The 20703-nt window shown below is 40.6% G+C and overlaps 1 protein-coding gene across 1 annotated transcript; it reads left to right on the top strand.

The window, feature by feature from the left end:
• The first annotated feature begins 2089 nt into the window (after positions 1-2089).
• Npc1b (Niemann-Pick type C-1b) lies at positions 2090-8058 on the top strand. The gene is made up of 6 exons (XM_018110166.3): positions 2090-3473; positions 3585-3886; positions 4360-5289; positions 5358-5767; positions 5825-5979; positions 6895-8058. The coding sequence occupies exons 1-6, from the start codon at positions 2292-2294 to the stop codon at positions 7654-7656; spliced, it is 3741 nt and encodes a 1246-aa protein (XP_017965655.1). The 5' UTR covers positions 2090-2291; the 3' UTR covers positions 7657-8058.
• The last annotated feature ends 12645 nt before the right edge of the window (positions 8059-20703 follow it).

Raw genomic sequence — 20703 nt, 5'->3', positions numbered from 1 at the left:
CGATAAGGTATGAAGGTAAGCCATAATGCGATCAACATCGACAATGTCAAGCACCCTGCAACAAAATTAGATAAGAATTTCCTTAGATATAATCAGTTTGCTCTTGAGCTGCAGCAGATAATGCTGATAAATGGGAAATTTTCGTGGAATATTTGGGATCGGGATATGGAGAGCTTATCGCCAAGCTTCGAGCACACACCTGGTGGGCGGTGTTGAGGTATGCAGCGGCAGCGATCTGTCGATGAGTGGGTTAGCAGCTGCTTGCGATAAGTGCAAATCGCTATAAAATGATTTGGCTTTCAGCTGAACCGTCGTTAGCTGTCGATTTCTCAAGTGAACACCTGTTCGACCCATTCCAGATAAGCCAGCGACAGTGGCCAGAGTCTTCAAGTTATTGAAACACTTGCCCACCATAAAAACTATAAAGCGCCCAGAGGCAGCTCGACAAGCCAACAAAAGGCCGTTTAAAACAAGAATGAAGAAGAAGAAGAAGAAAAATAACAGAACAGATAAAACCAACACCAAGTGACTCACACAACAAATAGCAAATGGAACCGTTTAATGCATGCGCCTCCTCTATTGATCTATTGCATAGCATATAGAAGTACTCAAGCTGTCTGAGTGCCTGACTGGGAGCTAAATACTCCATTGCGGCTGCCCATTGTAATTGCCAGTTGGGCAGAGACTTAATTACACGTTCGCTGAATGAATGGAAGTTCCCAGCCATGATTTATTTATTTGCAGCTACCTTGCCCACATCTACTAAATGTAGCATATATAAATAGCATAAATTACACTCGAATTGACACGAATCAAACAGGAATTGTGTTGGCTTGCCGTCTAATGAAAGCCTCTCCGAATGGGCGACTCTTATGATTCACGTATGTCAAATGATCCCCTTTCTATGCGATTCTCACGAGTTCAAGTGGCTGTTACATCTCGAATTTAGTTTAGTTTCAGTAATTCCTATTTTTTCTCCTTCCTTCACGTCGCATTTCCTTTGATCTCTCTCTTTCTCTCTCTCCGTCTTGTGAATGAAATATTTCTTTCTTTTTATCCAGCTTTCTTTCTCTCTATCTTCAACAATCAATGTCTATATACCTCTTACACTCTCGGTCTCTGTCTCTATCTACCCCTTTACATTCCTCTCCGCCTCAATATGCCTTCCTCGCTCCATCTCTCTCTCTCTCTCTCTCTCTCTTTCTCTCTCTCTCTTTGGCTTTCCCTTCTTCGTCGCTTACAATCTGTCATCTCAGAGAAAGAGGGAAAGAGAGGGGGAACTTTCCCACTCTCATTCGTTTCTCTTTGTTGCTCTCTCTGTCTCTCTCTCTCTCTCTCTGTCTGTTTCTCTCTCTCTCTCTCTCTCTCTCTCTCTCTCTGTCGCTCTTTTTCTTCCATTTGCTCTATATATACATCCATAAATCTCTCCTCTACTTATTTTTGTCTCTACCCTCTAACAAACTCATTCTTTTTTCTTCATCCCTTTCGCTTGTTCTACTTATTCATATCTCTTTCTTTCGATCTCATCTCATATTTTCGATCTCTTTTCTCTGTTTCCTTTTCTTTCTCTCTCTTCAATCTTCAATCTCATCTCACTCATGAACTTTCCCATTCTCTGCCCATTCTCGTCTCATTCATGTTCCCTTTGTCTCACTTAATCTGTGTCTCCATCTATATATATTTGATATATATATATAGCTCTTCTTCACTTCTCTTTCGTCCTCATTGTCTCTTCCCCCCCATAATTTTCTTCTTCTATATTTATTTCAAATCCATTTAAATGTTCGACAATACAATGAAATATTTATTCATGATTACTTTTAATCCCATCCAATTCTCGCAATTATCATAATTGGCATTGTTGCTAATCCAATAAAAATAGTGTATATATCTGTATACCCACAATGGCTATGGAGCTGTAATCGATTCGGCAACGGAATGGCTTATCTGCCGCGGCTAGTTGTTAATGGAGCTCAGTGCCCGGTGCTAATCGCCAAATCAGTCCCCAAAATCTTATCAACGGCACGCCGAGAGCACTTTAGTCTGATAATGGTAATGCCCACACATACGCTGGTTTCAATTTCAATTTCAATTTCAATTGATTAAACAGTTGTTAACGAGCTAACGAGCTGGTCGGCTGGAGCGCTTCAAGTGGCTCCTGGTCAACTGTGTGTGGCGAATCAAATTATTAAGCCTTTACGCTTTTCGCATTGTTTGGGCTCTCTTTCCCCTCAATTTTTTTTCCGGTGTTTATGTGTGTGTGTGTTGTGTTGTGTTGAGTGTTTGCTGAAATGGAAATGAAATTTCAGTTGGTTGCCCTGCTATTGTTGGGGGCCGTGCAGCCAATGGTGGCCGAGCCCCATTGCATTTGGTATGGCGAGAGCCATAAGCTGGGAGAGCACTGGCAGAACAAGGAGTACCACGGACCGGCACTACCGCTGAACAATCCAGAGGCGGAGGCCATCTTCGCCAGACGCTGCCCCATCCTCTATGCGGAGTACAAGGGGCCCAATGGCGATAACGAGCTGGAGCTCTGCTGCGACGGCAATCAAATTCTGAGCATGGACTCGGGCTTGAATCAGGCGGACGGTGTGTACAGCCGCTGTCCCACATGCACGCTGAACATGGCCCAAACCGTCTGCATGATGACCTGCGCCAAAAATCATTCGCTCTTCCTGACGCCCTACATCGCGAAGAGTCCCGATAATGTGGACTTTGTGGAGCACATCGACTATTACATCGACGACGAGACCGTACAGAAGGTCTACAACAGCTGCAGCGGCATACAGCATCCGCAGACGGGCCGGCCGGCCATGGATCTCGGCTGCGGTGCGTACAATGCCAAAACGTGCAACTATCGGCGCTGGTATCACTTCATGGGCGATGGCGATAACAACGACTATGTGCCGTTCGTCATCAACTATACGTGGAGTGCGGATGCAGCGCCGGGCTCCACGGATGAGTACCTGACCGTGTTTCCGCTGGACTGCGGCCAGAGCTATGAGGGCAACTATGCCTGCGCCTGCATCGATTGCGACGAGTCCTGTCCGATCACCGATCCGCCGACGGGCTACGAGGATCCCTGGCAGATAGCCGGACTGTACGGCATCACCTTCATAGTTGCCCTGGTGGTCGCCCTGCTGATCGCTTGCCTCATTTGCTATAGCGCCGTCAGCGATCGTCCCGGACCCAACATCTGCATGCCGACAGTGTACGGCGATTTTCTGTACCAGGGCTGCCGCATCTGGGGCACCTTCTGTGCCAAGCATCCGGTGCTCGTGCTGGCCATCTGCTCCTGGGTGATTGGGGGGCTGGCCTATGGCATACGCTACATGAACGTGACCACCGATCCCGTCGAGCTCTGGGCCAGCGAGGAGAGCAGCACGCGCATCGAGAAGAACTACTTCGATCAGCACTTCGGGCCCTTCTATCGCACCAATCAGCTGTTCGTGAAGCCCGTGAAGAAAGACACTGTAAGCATTTGCCGTTTGCCTGCACGGATAACCCTCTTCATTACTCAGCTCTCTCTCTCTCTCTCTCTCTCTCCCTCTCTCTCTGTTTCTGTTTCCCTGCATCTCCCTCAGTTTACTCACGAAGCCCCCAGCGGAACTCTCACCTTCGGTCCAGCCTATGAGCAAAAGTTCCTGCAGGAGGTCTTCGAGCTGCAGGAGCAAATCATGAAGCTGGGCGTGGCGGAGGGCACGAGCTTGGACAAAATTTGCTATGCGCCCATCCTGTATCCCGGCTTCACACCCACCGTGGACGACTGTCTCATTCAGTCCATCTATGGCTACTTCCAGAATGACATGGAGAAATTTCAGACCTCCTATGTGGACAGCAACAACTTTACCATCAACTATCTCAACCAGCTGGAGGATTGCTTGCGGTGAGTCGAAATAGGTGGAAATATGACAGTGAGTTAAGGAAAATGCACATGAGTCGTGAGGACTTGATCTCTATGATCTCTATATCATATAGGCGAGTCTAAACAACTCTAGATTGTTCCCTCTTATAGCGAGAAATGAATCATAGACTCTCCAAACAGTTTCGTTTATATATGTATACTACGATAAGAGCTAGCGAATGTATGTATGTATGTCCAGTCTGGCAACCCCACAAGGTTGCCCATATGCGACAGACCTATTGACCCATAGACTCAAAGATAAGCATAATTTATGGGATAGTGACTATAATAATAATTGCATCGATCTCTAAATATAATATCTCTCAAATGATCGCCTTGAGTCATTACGGCGTATTTTGCTCGTCCCTGACGATAGATATAGAGCTGCCCGATGGGCTTATGCATATACTTCATATACCACTACTATAAACATTTGCCAATTTCTCATTGAATAGCGTTCCGATGATGGAGGACTGCTTCAGCAACTACGGCGGACCCATCGAGCCGGGCATCGCTGTGGGCGGCATGCCGCCGACCGAGAACGGCGAGGATCCCGACTATATGCTGGCCACGGGCTTGGTGCTCACATTTCTGGGCAAGAATCAGCTGGACGAATCGAAGCTGGAGATCAGCATGAAATGGGAGAAACTGTTCGTGGACTTCATGAGGGACTACAAGAGCGAATATCTGGACATTGCCTACTCGGCGGAGCGCTCCATACAGGACGCCATTGTCGAGCTGTCCGAGGGCGAGGTCAGCACCGTTGTCATCAGCTACGTGGTGATGTTTGTCTACGTGGCAATCTCACTGGGACGCATACGCAGCTGCCTGGGCTTTTTGCGTGAGTCACGCATCATGCTGGCTGTGAGCGGCATCGTGATTGTGATGGCCTCTGTCGTGTGCAGCTTGGGCTTTTGGGGCTATGTGGGCGTGACAACCACCATGCTGGCCATTGAGGTAATACCGTTCCTGGTGCTGGCCGTGGGCGTTGACAATATCTTCATCATGGTGCACACCTACGAGCGGCTCGATCACAATCAATTCGCCAGCACCCATGAGGCGATCGGCGAGGCCATCGGCCAGGTGGGACCCTCCATTCTCCAGACGGCCAGCAGCGAGTTCGCCTGCTTCGCGATTGGCGCCATCTCCGAGATGCCGGCGGTGAAGACGTTCGCCATGTACGCCGCGATCGCCATTCTGCTCGACTTTCTGCTGCAGATCACGGCGTTCGTCGCGCTGATGGCCATCGATGAGGGGCGCCGGAAGAGCGGACGGCTCGATCTGCTCTGCTGTGTGCGCAGCAAGGTGAAGCCGGAGGCCACACAAGACGTCGGCGTGCTCGAGAAGCTCTTCACCAACTTCTATGCCCCGTTCCTGCTCTCCAAGTGAGTCGATCGTCCAGTCCATTGCAATGCATTCCATTCCATTCCATTCCATTCGCTTTGCGTTTCAGGCCCGTCAAGATAATTGTGCTGCTGGTGTTCACTGTGGTCACGGCGCTCTCGCTGATGGTGATGCCTTCGATCGAGCCGGGCCTGGACCAGGAGACCTCCATGCCGCAGGACTCGCACGTGGTCAAGTACTTCCGCTACATGGACGAGCTGCTGGCCATGGGCGCTCCCGTCTATTGGGTGCTCAAGCCGGGCCTCAACTACAGCAATCCGACGCATCAGAATTTCATTTGCGGCGGCGTTGAGTGCAACGACGACTCGCTCTCCGTCCAGCTGTACATACAGTCACGCTATCCGCAGATCACATCGCTGGCACGGCCGGCCTCGTCGTGGATCGACGATTACATCGATTGGATCAACATTCCCGATTGCTGCAAGATCAATGCCACGACGGGAGGCTTCTGTCCGAGCAGTAAGTCCGCCATATGCGAATGCTCTAATAGATCTTTACACTACCGCCCACCCTCAGACTCCAAGAGCGAAAATTGCTATCCCTGCGAGCGAGAATTCACCGAAGATGGTCTGAGACCCACGCCCGAGACCTTTGACAAGTATGTGCCGCTGTTTCTCTCCGATCTGCCCGATGCTGAGTGCGCCAAGGCGGGTCGAGCTGCCTATGCGGACGTAAGTAGAGCCCTACCAAGCATACTTTATCTCTTTATACTGCGTACCCATTGAAATTGAGAGATCATAGGTCAAATATTTAGCTAAAATGTATGCAGCGCAGAGCAGGAGGCGATGAGTATTTATAGCGTTGATCAGGCTGACGAGTTGAGTCGGTAGAGTACTGTATAACCATCTGTCCGCATGTCTGTTGATGTGAACGCCTCGAACTCAGAATCTTTAAGAGCTAGAAACTGGCATATTTTATTGTAGTTGCCTATATGATATGTATATCATATTTATCTAAACAAATTTTAGCTACATATACCCGTTTTGATGTTATCGATAAATATCGTTTTTCAAAATCTGTGACAGAATTGTGTACTTACTACTCTGTATAATACTTTTGCAAGAAATGTTCTCAGCTTTTCCATGCTGATGTTATCGATTACTATCGTTCCCAAAAATCTGTAACTAAATTATTTTCTTAAATATTAAAATTATTAAGAATTAATAATATTCTTAGGTTTCACATTTTGATGTTATCGATAAATATTGTTTTTAAAAGTCGGTTACTAAATGATGTCTTGCACATAGAGCTAAATTTTCTAATGTTTCGCATTCAATTATATTTTATATTGATACCGATTTTGGAACTTAAGATATATGGCCTTAAAATATGTCACGTAAACAATACGAATAGAGTAGACTGATTGAAATGGAGCAAAAAGTGGTATGGCTCTTTTTTGATGTCATCGATTAATATCGTTTTTAAAAGTAGTTTACTATGTACCGTCTTCTGTGTATAGTTAAATGTTTCATTTAGTTTTAGGATAAGTTTCTTTCTTCTTCATATATTTGGAAATCAGCTGAAAAAAATACTTGAGATTTTAGTTTTGTCTCCATCTAAAGTCTCTCTTCTTCTTCTTCTTACAGGCCGTCATTTACACGCTGAATGACGAGGGTATGGCCACCATTCTGGACACCCACTTCATGCAGTACTCGACGACGTCGACCACATCGGACAAGTTTGTGGCGGCGCTGCGTGAGGCGCGTCGCGTTCAGTCCGAAATCAATGGGATGTTCGCCAGCAACGGCATCGACACGGAGGTCTTTCCCTACTGTGTGTTCTTCATATTCTACGAACAGTATTTAACCATTTGGGATGACGCCCTCGTCTCGCTGGCCGTCTCGCTGGCGGCGATATTCGTGGTGACGCTGCTGCTAACCGGCCTGGACATCACATCGTCCCTCATCGTGCTGTTCATGGTGCTGTGCATTGTGATTAATATGGGCGGAATGATGTGGGCCTGGGATATATCGCTGAACGCCATCTCGCTGGTCAATCTGGTCGTCTGTGTGGGCATCGGCGTGGAGTTCGTCTCCCACATTGTGCGCTCGTTCAAGCAGGCCAACGGCAATGCCCAGCAGCGTTCGCTCCACTCGCTCAGCGTCACCGGCAGCAGTGTCCTCTCCGGCATTACGCTGACCAAATTCGCCGGCATCGTGGTGCTGGCCTTCTCCAAGTCGCAGGTCTTCCAGATCTTCTATTTTCGCATGTACCTGGGCATCGTGCTCATCGGTGCGGCCCACGGTCTGATTCTGTTGCCGGTGCTGCTCAGTCTGCTCGGGCCGCTCAAGAGCCTCAACCGGGACGCCTCCAGCAGAGAGTCGCAAACGAGTCCAAATAGTCAATAAGAGCCCCTAGCTTCCCCTTCTCCTTTCCCTTCCCCTGCCCTCCCCCTCTACCAGTAAGACTGTGTGCTAAATGCTATATATGTATATTTATATTTTGTTTCCTTTATTATGTATGTATATAGATGTTTTTATTTGGCCTCAAGTGCAAAACACTTGCCATTTTACACTAATAATAAAATATATATAAAATAAAAAAAAATTTAAATAAAATAAGGAAAAAAATTTGTGTTTAAGCCATAAATTTGCATAAAATGTTTGGCAGCGACCCCCATCTGTATCCTCTTTATTGTTTATCGCCATGGCACCTTTGTTTTTTATGGCATTAAGCGGCCAACTGCCGCGCACCGCCAAAACAATAAATAAGAAGCTCGCCGTGGCGACCCCAACCAACTTTCAACCAAAGCAACACCCCCTGCCCCACCCCGTTCCCCTCTTGGACCCCTTCAACTCGCCCACCGATCCCTCCTGCCTTGAGCTGTTAGTCATCAGCCGTTGTGCCGCGGCCAGTCTTATGTAGCTCAACCCACCTCAATCCTCCCCTAAACGTCTTACGCCTTTTCAGCGAAAACTTTGGCCAGATTTTTCAGTTGCAGCTTCTTCATTATGATACACTAATTAAGCGGGGGCATGCCACATGCCATGGCCAAAGATGACCAAAATATTACAAAGAACATAAACTATATATAAATATTTCTTTTATGCAAAAAAAAAAAATAAAATAAATTCAGTAATATATATTATATATAAAATATATTGCATATTATATTTTATAATAAAACAAAAAAAAATAAAAATCTACTACTAAATAAAAATATATAGAGCTCAAGCAATTTTTGAAATATTTTAGTACCTAAACCTATTAAACAAAATAAAATTATTAAATAATAGTAATTAAATGCTTCAAAAAGATGAAAATGAAGTATGATCAATACTTTTAAATAAATAAAATAATTAGTGTAATAATTATTAACATTGAAAAACAATTTTAAATAAAATGAAATATAATCACAAAAATAATTTTAAAAAAATAATAATAAAAATAAATATAAATAAGTAAAAATTTTTTTTTTTATTTTTAAAATATTTTATATCATATGATATATAATCTTAACATTGTTATAGTGTATAATCTATGAATAATCTCAATTGTTCACTGAGTCCAGACAGATGTTATAATGGCACAAGAAAAAGTTTATAATATATTATTTTTTTTGTTATTTTTGTTATTATTTTTGTTTTTTTTTTTTTTTTTGTAAATTAGCAAAAATAAAATTATTCAAATAATAATAATTAATAAAATAAATTCAAGAAAATTATTATAAATATAATTTGTATATTATTATTATTATTTTATATATATATATATATATAATACATCTTCAATTTGCAGCGCTCTCTAAGTTCAACCAACTTGAAATAATTTGTATATTATATATGATTTTTAATATGCATATATAATGTCAAGACGAAGTTCAAATGTTCTCCACGTGTAGCGCCGGTCTTCAGTCCGCACTCTAATTAATGCTGGCGGACGAGGGCATTCAAAGTTCATCTGGCTGCACGCAGGCATTTTGGAGGAGGGCTTTCCTGTTTTTAACTGCTCACCGCCTGCTGGCCAAAGGACGCGTTCTGCGGCTTACAGCACGCAGCGCGACGCCAGCAGCAAGCAACAACAACAACACCAAAGCAACCAAATAAAAAAAAGCAGTGAACACAAACATTACCCAATGGTCACGCACACAGGCAAGAGATGTGCACGGGAATTTAACTCTCAGAATGAGTGTAGTGTTTTTAATTAAAATTAATAAAGTTTATAGTGGTTTTTATGTGCCAGCTCCTCCTCCTCGCCGTCGCCATCGTCGTCGTCGTCGTCGTCGTTGTAGCTCCCAGCTACTTGAGTGCCTCGTGCGGCTTGTCTGTGTGGCAGCAACGCTTATTTTCGGTGCTTAGCTGCTTGGCCGTTGCTGCTGCTGCTGCGTTAAGCGTCTTGACAAGCACAACCACCCAACCCACTCACCCACTCACCCACCCACCCACAGTTGGCCAAACAGATTCTCTTCTGACTGGGCCGCAATTGAAAAGCATAATTATAAATGTATCGACTAATGCATATGGCCAAATCAATTTCCAATTAACAGCTGCCTGCGTGTGTGTGTGTGTGTGTGTGTGCGTAAAGCCCACCACAAACAGATGAAGTGAAAAGTGAAAAGTGAAGTGGCCATTTATCGAGTGGCTGCGTCTTTGTGGCCCAAATGTTTTTCCAGCCAACACAAATGGCAATTAACCATTTCCAAGTACTTAGCTCTGACAGTGCCAAGTGCTAATGTTATATATCCAACAAAAATTTTAATTAAAAAGGAAAAAAAAAGCAAGTAAGAAAGCTCTAGTCGAGACTACTCGACTACGAGATACCCTGAACCCTCCAAGCTGATATTCTAATCATTCTGCACTTCATTTATGCACACATACATATATATACATCCATACTCACGCATAAGCTCGCGCTCTGCTAACTGCGCAGTAAGCAGCGACTGCGCTTGGGCTGCGCTGCAGTGTGGGCAATATTATGAGAATTTATTTGTTGAATAATTTAATTTCTAGACATACAATCTTAATGAAACTTTCAGAATCTAATCATAATGTTAAAATCTATGTACATTCCAAAGCGCAAGTCTCTAGTATTCGAAATGCGTTTTTTACAAATTGGAGGCGAAGAGGGCGTGGTATCTAAAATCTGTAAATTGCAAAATGTTTGTATTCATCATATATTTATACACAGTAAATCTGAAGCTTCAGGTCTAATAGTGTTCAAATGAGGCTGAAAAAACTAAATCAATTTTTCGATTATTTTCGATAAAAAAGTTATCGGATGAGTTATCGAAAACAAGCACGTACTGCGTATGGTATACACGAGTATGCATGCCAAATATCAGCTCTCTAGCTTTTGTATCTTCAGAGATCGACGCACTCATACAGACGGACGGACGGACGGATACACGGACAGGGCTATATTGACTCAGCTCGTCGTCCTGATCAAGAATATATATACTTTGTGGGGTCTGCGATGATTCCTTCTGCCCGTTACATACTTTTACGCAAAACCATTATACCCTGATTTCCCATCTTAAATGGGTGCAGGGTATAAAAAACGAAACGCAAGAGATGATGATGAAGAAGCAGCTGAAGAAGAAGAAGAAGAACACACATTAGTCAGACAAAGCAAAACAAACGCCGACATTTGCATGCGCTTCACGAAATCTCTAGCCAAAATATATCTGAAGAGCATTCCTATGGAGCATATACCATATCTAAGAGTCAGCTAGCATCTATTGAGTAATACACTCCTAGCTATATACATATATTCATAATCAGGTTGAGTAACCGTTCAGTTCACTCATAAATCTCTCCCGCGCTCATTAAAGTGGAATATTTTCGTTTCGTTTCATGAATTAAAACAATTTCATTTGGCCTGTGTCATATTTAAATTTCAATTAAATCTGACAGCCCATTTGGAATGGTGTTAAATAAAAAATAGAGCAATAACGAAAAATGAAGCAAAAAATAGTTTGGTAACTGAGGTAAAAATTGTATGGAAATTAAAGAGGAATAAGGCAAATTCATTGAAGACTTTTTGCCTAAACAGGGAAGGAGAAGGGAGAGGAACTAAGGGCAGCGATAGAACTGAGTATTATCTCAATGGCAAATACTTGGATTTGTCCAAAAGAAACCCAACTGAGTGTACATAAATAGACTTATTCACTTCATAGTTAACGTAAATCAAGTTGATGATTAAGTTAGAAATACTTATAGAGCAATAATCTAGAGCAATCTAATCATCGTGCCCAATAATCTCACTTTATAAAACAATCCAAGTCACTGAGTAAACATTTAACTATGCTACTCAATTACTTAGACAATTCAATTTTAATAAGAACAAAGACTCGAAACTCTGAGAGAATCATCTTAAAAGCAACAACAACAACAAACATTTATGAAATATTACGTGAATGGGCAATAAATGTTGAAATTAATTGCGAACATTTCAGCATTGAAATTGAAGTGAAGCTAAAAAGTGTGTGTAGCACAAGGTATTTGTGCCTCTTCTTATCATTTTTGCTTTTGGTTTTTGTATACCCCTTCACGAGCGTGATATGGGTATATTGGCTTTAAGCAATGTCCGTCCGTGTTTCTGCTTGTCCGTATTAATTTCGTTGCCATTGCAGACAGACAACATTGAGTCGACTTGCCAAGATTTTCCCAACCACCCACTAGGGGCGTGGCAAATCCAAGCATGCATATTCTGGTAGTTAAGAAATTCTTGTAGAGAGTTGAAAACTGAAATTTATTTGGCACATATTGACTATACAAGCTGAAAAATATGTGTAGTATGTATCTTAGCCCATAGGGGGCGTGGCATATCGGTAAGAAACAGCATGTTGTACAGTTTCTTATCTAGATTGATATAGATCTAGTTAGCTCTAATGCGTATATTCCTATTGGAGGCAAGTGAAATCGAATCAAATGGATCGTAATACTGAATGAGTATTCGGCTGTCGATAATCCCTTTCCTTCTTGTTTTGCATTTCGGCAATTTCGCGCACGATTTGTGGCCAATTTCGCACACTCGCCGCGCGGCCATAAAAGATTCTGGACGGAATTACCCGGTAATACATGGCGCTCATAGCGCATAGGCCGGCATTTAAATTATGTATATGTTAAGTGTCTGTCTATGCCATATACATATATGTATGTATGTATGTATGTATAATATATATGTATTGGTGTGTATCTATTAATCGGCTATTCGGTTTGCACCAATGCCCATTTACAATGCACGACTATCTCTGTGTGTTTGTATCTTTATCGGCTTGTCTGCTATGGCCATAAATGCATCGCTTCCTCTTTCTCCGCCTCTCTCTGGCTACCTATCTATATCGCTCTCTCTCTCTCTCTTAAATCGCCATTGCTATTTAATTTCATTTCCATTTTATGCCAGTTTTAATTTGAATATGTTATGATTTCTCATTTAAATTTGCATTAAAATCATTTTTGCATACCCTGCCAGCATTGCCGCCAGCTTATGGGGTATATCAATTAGAATAGTTGGTCTATGGTAAACATTGTTGTATAGAGAGCATTAAGCGCATCATCTCGAAGCTCATATCCAAAATAATAAAGAAGAGGATGCCCTTCTATATTTCTATATAGAGGGGCATCGTCTTCTTCTCTATTTTGAATATGAGCTGGATACGATGTCACTCATATCATTCTCTCCTTCACTTCTAACATTCTCTTTCTCTCTCTCTCCCACCCTCTCTTTCTTACTCTCTCTCTCTCTCTCCCTCTCTTTCTCTCTCTCTCTCTCTCTGTCTTATCATTCTCTCATTCTATATAGTACTGAAATGCTCTCGTAACTTCCCTTATTTTTCAGCTCCCTCTTTTATTTATTTTACATTCCATATTTGTAGTCAAATATATTAAAACATCAGCAAACAGTTGCTTTTGAATTCAGTAAGCACTTTCAGATGGGATTACATTCAATAAAGCTGAAGATTCTCTATATTATATATATGTACTTCCCATACCCTTTAAATACTCCATATGGCATATTCCTTTCCCTTGCCTACACTAGTACAGGGTATCCCTTGACTGATTATCAACATTTCCAACTTGATTTATCAAACACTTTCACACTCATATATATACATATATATTCCGTTAGATTTTTCCATTTTCCTGCAAATGCCATAAGTTCTTTAATCACCATTAAATACCCTGTAATAGTTATAGCATTTACATCAAGCTCATGCTTTAGATATCCTCTATATGTTATACTCCCTCAATTCATCTCTCAATTCAGATTTCTCATTGAATTCCAATCCACATCCAAGGCATATTTAAGCCGAGCCGAGCCGAGCCGAGTCACTTTCCATGCCATTTCAGCCATGTTGAACAAGTTCGCCAATAACATGCACTAAGCCGCCATAATAACCTCTGCTTGATCAATTGAATTGGCCAATTGGCCACTTGCTTGTTGTTTCAGCTGTTGTCGGTCAATTGGTCAACTGGCCAATTGGTCAGTTGGTCAGTTGGTCAAGGGCGCCAAATTACACAACTTAATTCACTTAAATACATAGATTTATGCAACTCATTAAAGCGTTGCCAAATTGTATTGAGAGCAATGTGTAGAGCCGCACTGTTCTACCCTTGAGCTGACAATCATATATTGTTGAACAGGTTGAATTTAACAAGTTAATAAAAACAATATCTGGAGGTGATAGAATTATTCGAATAGAATATCTTATCGATATGGCGGTTCATTTATAATCTTGGGTAATATTGATTGAGTGAGATGTTAGTTAACACTAATATTGAGTGTGGTACTAACGAGGTAGACAGTTGGTGGCGATGGATGTAATCGTACGTTCGAGTGAAAAATCGAAGAGTTTGGTGAGCAAGAGGATAAAGGTCACGAGTGCGAGAACTCGCTGCACTCCTCAAAATGATCTAATATGCAGAAATATACGACATATACATACATATATAAATGGGCTATAAGCACTAGGCCCACTCGAAAATGCCGCTAATGATTAAAGTCATCTGGAAAAATTCCATATCCTAGAAATATCTTATAGTTAGTAGAGTACAAGATTGTCCATATCCAGTGGAACCACCTGGCAACCTTATACAAGATATAATTGTATATATACAAAATGTGATGTCAACAAATCTTAAACAAAAAAAAAAAAAAAAAAACATTGCTTAAATAAAGTTCATCAACTACTTGGAGTCTCTTTCAAATCCGTGCATTGCCCATTAAAAACAAAGAAAGGCCAAACATCTAATGGAGTACCATAGAGTATATATACCTGGCAGCAGCTGTCTCCCTCTCCCCCTCCCACTCCCTTTTCTCTGTGAAAATTGATGTTTAAATTAATTTATTTACCAACGAAACTCGTCGCGTACAGTTGTGACCATGGACCAGAAATGAAACCGTTATTTATAAATGTGCTTAGAAACCGTAAATCCAAAATTACAATTTCAAAACATTATCGCTGTGCAATTCTCAGCTAACTGCCAAACGGACGGACAGGGGAGAGTCTGACAGGCGGACACGTTGACAGACGGACAAGTGGACGCACGGATAAGCTGACGGACGGACAGGTAGACGAGCGACCAGTACGCTTGGGTAGTTGGCCCGCAATGTTTATTAGATCCAACGCTTGGGAATTTTGCAACGAGTTCTCAAATTGGATGTCTATACAAAAACAAGTTAAACAAAGAAAAAAAAAAGGCGAAAGCGCATAAGCGAATTTATTTGGCCTTTGCAATAAAAACATAATTGGGAAAGAACATACATATGTATGTATATGGCCTTTAACCCGTCGTAGCTCAAATGGTCTGAGCATAACAGCTCAACTTGTTTGAGTTGACATAACGTTATGTAGCTAACAGTGCTCTTTTCGGCACTCAGTTAACAGCTGTTAAATGTTTAAACTGTTCATCTATGCAAATAACTCTATAAGTGAAATGAATGTTAAGCTGTTTTAAATTGTTTTATACATTTAAATTAGATTTGTGGAATATACAAAATGGATTTGAAAATATTGTGAAATGCACAGAGATTTTTTCTTCTTTTTTTTGCATGTTTATTCCTAAATTATGGTATTAGCTATAATAAAATATAATACTCTATAGATGAATAGAAATAATAACAACATTATGATTAATAAACAAAATTCAAATGAATTCGTTCAAGGTTAAGTTCCAATTAGTTTATTTATGATTAGTAATTTATACATCATTATTAAATTTATAGTACCTATATATGTACATGTATATGTAGAAAGATATGTACATATGTAAATATGGAATACAATCATAGCTCGCAGTTATCTGTTAGCTTTTTAGTTCCTTAACAGACAAAAAAAACATACTTATTCTCTTTATCACTCACTCTCGCTCTCAGCGAAAGATTCTTAACGTTTCTGCTTTCTGCTTAACGCCTTGAGTGAAACTATTCGAGCGAACTTCTTTTAACGAGCTTCGTTGACGTTCGCAAGTGACTCAACATATCAAAGCAATCGGACTTCACATTCACATGCACACGCACACACTCAATTCGCCTACGCCTAATTGATATATTCAGCGAGCACAGCTCTCGCATATACATACATACATATTTAATACCATCATAGCTCGCAATTATCTGCCAAACGTTTAGTTCCTTAACAGAAAAAAAAACTCAAAATCACTCCTTCTATCGCTCACTCTCGCTCGCAGCAAGAGATTACGGTGCTTCCGGTTAAGCGCCTTGTGAAGTGAAACTCTTTGAGCGACGCTCTTTCAACGAGCTTCGTGCAATCGGGCTTCATATTCACATACACACGTACACACTCAATTCGCCTACGCAATTGATATGTTCAGCGAGCACAACTCGCGCATACATACCAATACATACACAAAAAACTTTTTGCTTCATTGCACTCAATCAAACGGTCAGCGCAACAATCAGAGCGAAGCGAACGACAGCAACAACACGATTGCTAGCCGATCGCGAACGAAGTTGTAAACGAAGCGAAGTCGGCTGCTCTCTGAGCTTTTTTATTTCTTGGAGTGTGAGTGTAAACTGAATGTTCGTTAACAGACTCTGACTCTGCAAGACATTTAACATATGTATGTAGTTGCAGATATCGAGAAACGCTCAATAGTTATATATACATATATAAGTCATATTTGTGTGCACACATATGTATATATATATGTGTGTGTAATCATTTTAATTTGCAGGACAACTAATTAGATTTATATTTATATACTATTATTTGCATTGTATTTATTATATAAGCAAGCTTGCGATAAGTGTTTGAGCATACATACATTGCATATGGCACATAGAGTCGGACATTCAATGCCAATGGGTTAATTGGCTTAACGATGCGATATCCCCTTTTCCTGTACGCATTGGTAGGTGCGCGCGTGAGTGTGTGCGTGGGTGCATGCAACAACAATTTTCAACTAAATTATAACAGCAACCTCAACGTATGTACACACACACACACACACACATACAATTTAGAGGAATGTCATGCAAAATACAAATGCAAAAGCCAGCCACCGCAGAGTCGCAGTAGCCCCAAACAACAACAACAACAAGAGCAACAACAACAGCAGCAGCAAAAATAGCTAAAGTATTAAATGGCGCACGTATCCTAGGCGCAAAAACACAACAAAAATGTCAAACACACATTTGACCAGGCAACGGACCAGGCGAGTTCAGCGTGAAATGAACAGTGCTAACCAAAATTGTGTGTACGTCAATGCAGTTCGTGTCCGTCCGTGTTGTCCGGCTGTTGTCCATCCAAATGCATTTGGACTGTTTTTGCCGAAGGCGTAAGTGCCATGATATTACTAGCGATGGGCGTGGCGCGGCATTGTAAACTAATGCGTAGCAGCAGCCAAGATGTCGGACATTGATCGATGGACGGCCTGATTGATGCACGCTCACAATTTTAAATTATTCATTAATGCGTTTTTCCATTTACATTTACGTGTTTCTGCTCCTCACTCACCCACATCATCATCATTGCCAATAACAACAACGACAACAACAACGACAGCAGCAGCAGCAGCAGCAGCAGCATTTAGCCATGCAACAGCACCTGCAATAGCGAAAATGAACTAAGTGCACATAAATGATTTAAAGGTTGACTCAACGTGCAAATACCCTAGAATGCAAATATATATATATATTTTTTTTTTATTTTATTTTAATTTAATTTAATTATTTTTATTAAATTTTTGTTTGTTATTTAGTTACTAGTAAGTAAATGATGCCATTCGAATAGTTCTTAGATATTATTATTATCAGCAATAAAACGAAGCCTCAAGAAATAGAGAGGGAGAGTGAGGGAGATAATTGAATTTTTCTATAGTTTATCTAGTTTTATTTTTAGAATTTCTTCTTTTTATGATTTTCTGCTATGTAAACATTGATGTATATAAAAAAAAAAAAAAAAACAAAAAAAAATATATATAGTTATATATATTGTATATAGCTATGTATAAAAAATACACTCTATATATTTTTTAAAATATTATTTCATTATCATTTTCCTCAATCACAAATATATCAAAATATATATAACAATATTACTATTAGCCCCGATTCCTAGTCTAACTAAAGTCTCTACTGTTAGAGGCCTGACCAAAGCACATACTCAGCTATAAGCCAGCTCATCTCAATTTACAAATTAAAAAGAAAAAACAAAGAACACGCTAGACTATCTACTATCTACTACTACTACTAGACTATCTAGAGTGATTAGAGCCGGGAGTAATCGATCTCTTAACTGCAAAAGCTATAAGATAAATCATTCGAATGATTAAATGAAATGAAATTCGGAAACAAAAGCCATCGGGCTCTACGGCACAGTATATATGGTGGTGCCGCAGCTCAGTCTTCTCATATTCGTTTACAAGCTCAAGCAAGAAAGTTCTAAATTTCAACGCTGTCCTAGTATGAATCCCTTTGTCAACGAACAAAACATTCAGACTGAAGATCGTTACCAGCAAAGACGTGGAGTCAACACCATTTACAAGAGCTGTCCCAGCCATCCCACATGGAATGTCTGGAAGAGGCGAGCGTATCTCTCAATGCGGCGGGCTCTACAACCAACCAGATACAGGTTCAAGTAAAGCGCTACGATGGACTGCAGCGGACTGGTTCAGACTGTGCCGTGTAAGGATTTTGAGGTTGGAGAATGCAGCTATAAAAAAAAAAAATAAAAGAGAAGGCGTACCAGAAGCACTACCAGTCAATCCTGTTCGCATCTTATTTGACTACAACAAAATAATCTGGCCAAGGAAAAGCGAAAATATTACCTACTGGATCACAGAGCATTATAAAGGACTTGGAATACTATATTATTATGATGAAATAGATCTGTGCAAGCATGAACATGTGGACGGTGCTAGTAAAAACTTCCAGCCACCGGCGAAACGTTAAAGAATGCATTTACAGATATGATAAAATTTATTATAATTATTATTATTGTTATATGTGACAATCAGTGTAGTTCTACCTAAAATATTGTAACCTAAATATAAATAAAAATACAAAAAGTAATGCATTTCTAGATTTCTTTGTTATTCGGAATCGAATGTATTAACCAGTGTTTGTAAACAAAAGTCTTCCGCTCGTTTGCTTAATCAATACTGCGCCACTTTTTACATACTTATCAATGTAATCGATAGGCCGATAAATGATTTCGATAATAGCACCAGCTCTGCCATTAGTTGCTCATATGCTAATGGAAATTCAAATTGCATAAATTGTATAAAATATGCATTTAGCATTTAGCTCATTTCAAGTTCAAAATATATCATAAAAAATAAAAAAAATATATATATAAAATTATTAAAATAAAAAAGAAAGGTTTTCTAGTACAACAGTGTTTTGTTCAGTCTTAGGTGCAGTCACTATATCCTTTCAAGTCACATTCATTGGGTATATACTATTATAAAATTGATCTAGATTTTTTTTTCATATTTTTGTTTTTTTTTTTTTTCTATTGGAGTCTAGTTGCAATCATTTTTAAACTAAAACTACTTTTCTTACTCATATTTTAACTCTTTTTTCTATCACATCTTAGTCATATTCACTGCTTAGCACTCATCATAGCCTCTACTTGAATCCCATTCATTTTAGTTATTTCCTTTTCTTTTTAAGATTTTACATTCCATTGCATATAAATATATTTAAGCTTTACTCGATACTCTGATATTCTGTTCTCTTTCATCTCAGTGCCTCCACACTACTGGGCAGTCTATGATGCCCAGTCAAATCCCATTCCAGCATGAGTATACGTTATTATGATTATATTTCCTTCATTACATTTTTCGCTGTCGCTGCTGCAGCTGTACTCATAAAATATTATTCTCAGTGTACTGATTACTAGATAATCCAATTAATGGCTTGGCCAACACGCAATACACTCGCGCCCATCCACGTGCATAAATTGTGGATGCGAATAATAATAGTGCAAATAATAACAATAACAATTATAATTATAATAATAATAATAATGAGAAATGTAAGCAGACATCGCTCAAAGTGCTCTGCACTGGATGGACATCGCATTTTAATAGCGAGACAAAGAAATTGAGTTTATATAAATTTCATTTAATTTCATCATATTTAACTCAAGCTGAGATGAATTATTATATTTATGCATATGTGTGGCAACGGCGTTATTTACCCACATATTTTTTTCTTTGTTTTTACTCTTATTTATTTTTTAATTTCATTTATTTTGTTGTCGTTGTTGTTGTTGTTGTTGTTTGCCCGCCTGTCGCTTGGTCACTTTAATAGCACAATTGTGTTGGATTGGTTTTGTGGAACAGATGCGTTAATTGTGCTGGTTTATTACCAGCCCGAGCTGAATTTAAACAATGCGCCAGCAATATTAATTAAAATCGCAGCGTCCTGATTGATCCAGCCCACTGGCAAGCCCACTCCCAGCTGCCCAGTTCCAGCCCCAGCTCGAGCTCCAACCCAATCCAGCCCATACGCAATACTCTGCGTTCTCTCTCTCTCTCGCCTCGTTCTCATAACATTCCGATTTATTTGCCGAGTGGCAGCTGCAGCCGCAGCTTGAGTCGACTATCCAATGCACTTGAAAGTCGAGTGGAGTTGACTTAAGTCAGCCACCATGATGGGCTGTTCTGTGATCCTCCAAGTGACTGGCAAGTGGCTAATGAAACTATGCAAGTCTTTGCCTGCCTCTGCCTCTGTGTATACCTGCAGGCTGCTGCTGCCACGAGCGTTCATTATGGTCCACTTAATATGCGTTCATAGCTAGCATGCAGCATGCCTTGAATTATAGACAGAGAGGGCAAGTCAGCTAGAGAGAGATAGAAAGAGATAGGGCGAGACGGACGTACGTGGAAAAACAACATTTCGCATCTAACGTAATCAGAGGCAACACACACACACGCACATTCGCTCACACATATGTATATAAAAAAGCTTAAAAACTGTAGGTA

The sequence above is a fragment of the Drosophila navojoa genome, chromosome X, assembly GCF_054131105.1.
Source record: "Drosophila navojoa isolate 15081-1374.11 chromosome X, UAZ_NAV_1.0, whole genome shotgun sequence".
Lineage (NCBI taxonomy): Eukaryota > Metazoa > Arthropoda > Insecta > Diptera > Drosophilidae > Drosophila > Drosophila navojoa.
Note: the sequence above shows the minus strand (reverse complement) of the source record. Positions and strands in the feature narration are given on the sequence as shown.

Bases quoted from the DNA above. Each gene is read 5' to 3' on its own strand.
- Npc1b (XM_018110166.3), top strand. From the start codon at position 2,292: ATGGAAATGAAATTTCAGTTGGTTGCCCTGCTATTGTTGGGGGCCGTG. The intron at 3,474-3,584 runs GTAAGCATTTGC...CATCTCCCTCAG, and splicing joins AGCCCGTGAAGAAAGACACT to TTTACTCACGAAGCCCCCAG. The intron at 5,290-5,357 runs GTGAGTCGATCG...TTTGCGTTTCAG, and splicing joins GCCCCGTTCCTGCTCTCCAA to GCCCGTCAAGATAATTGTGC.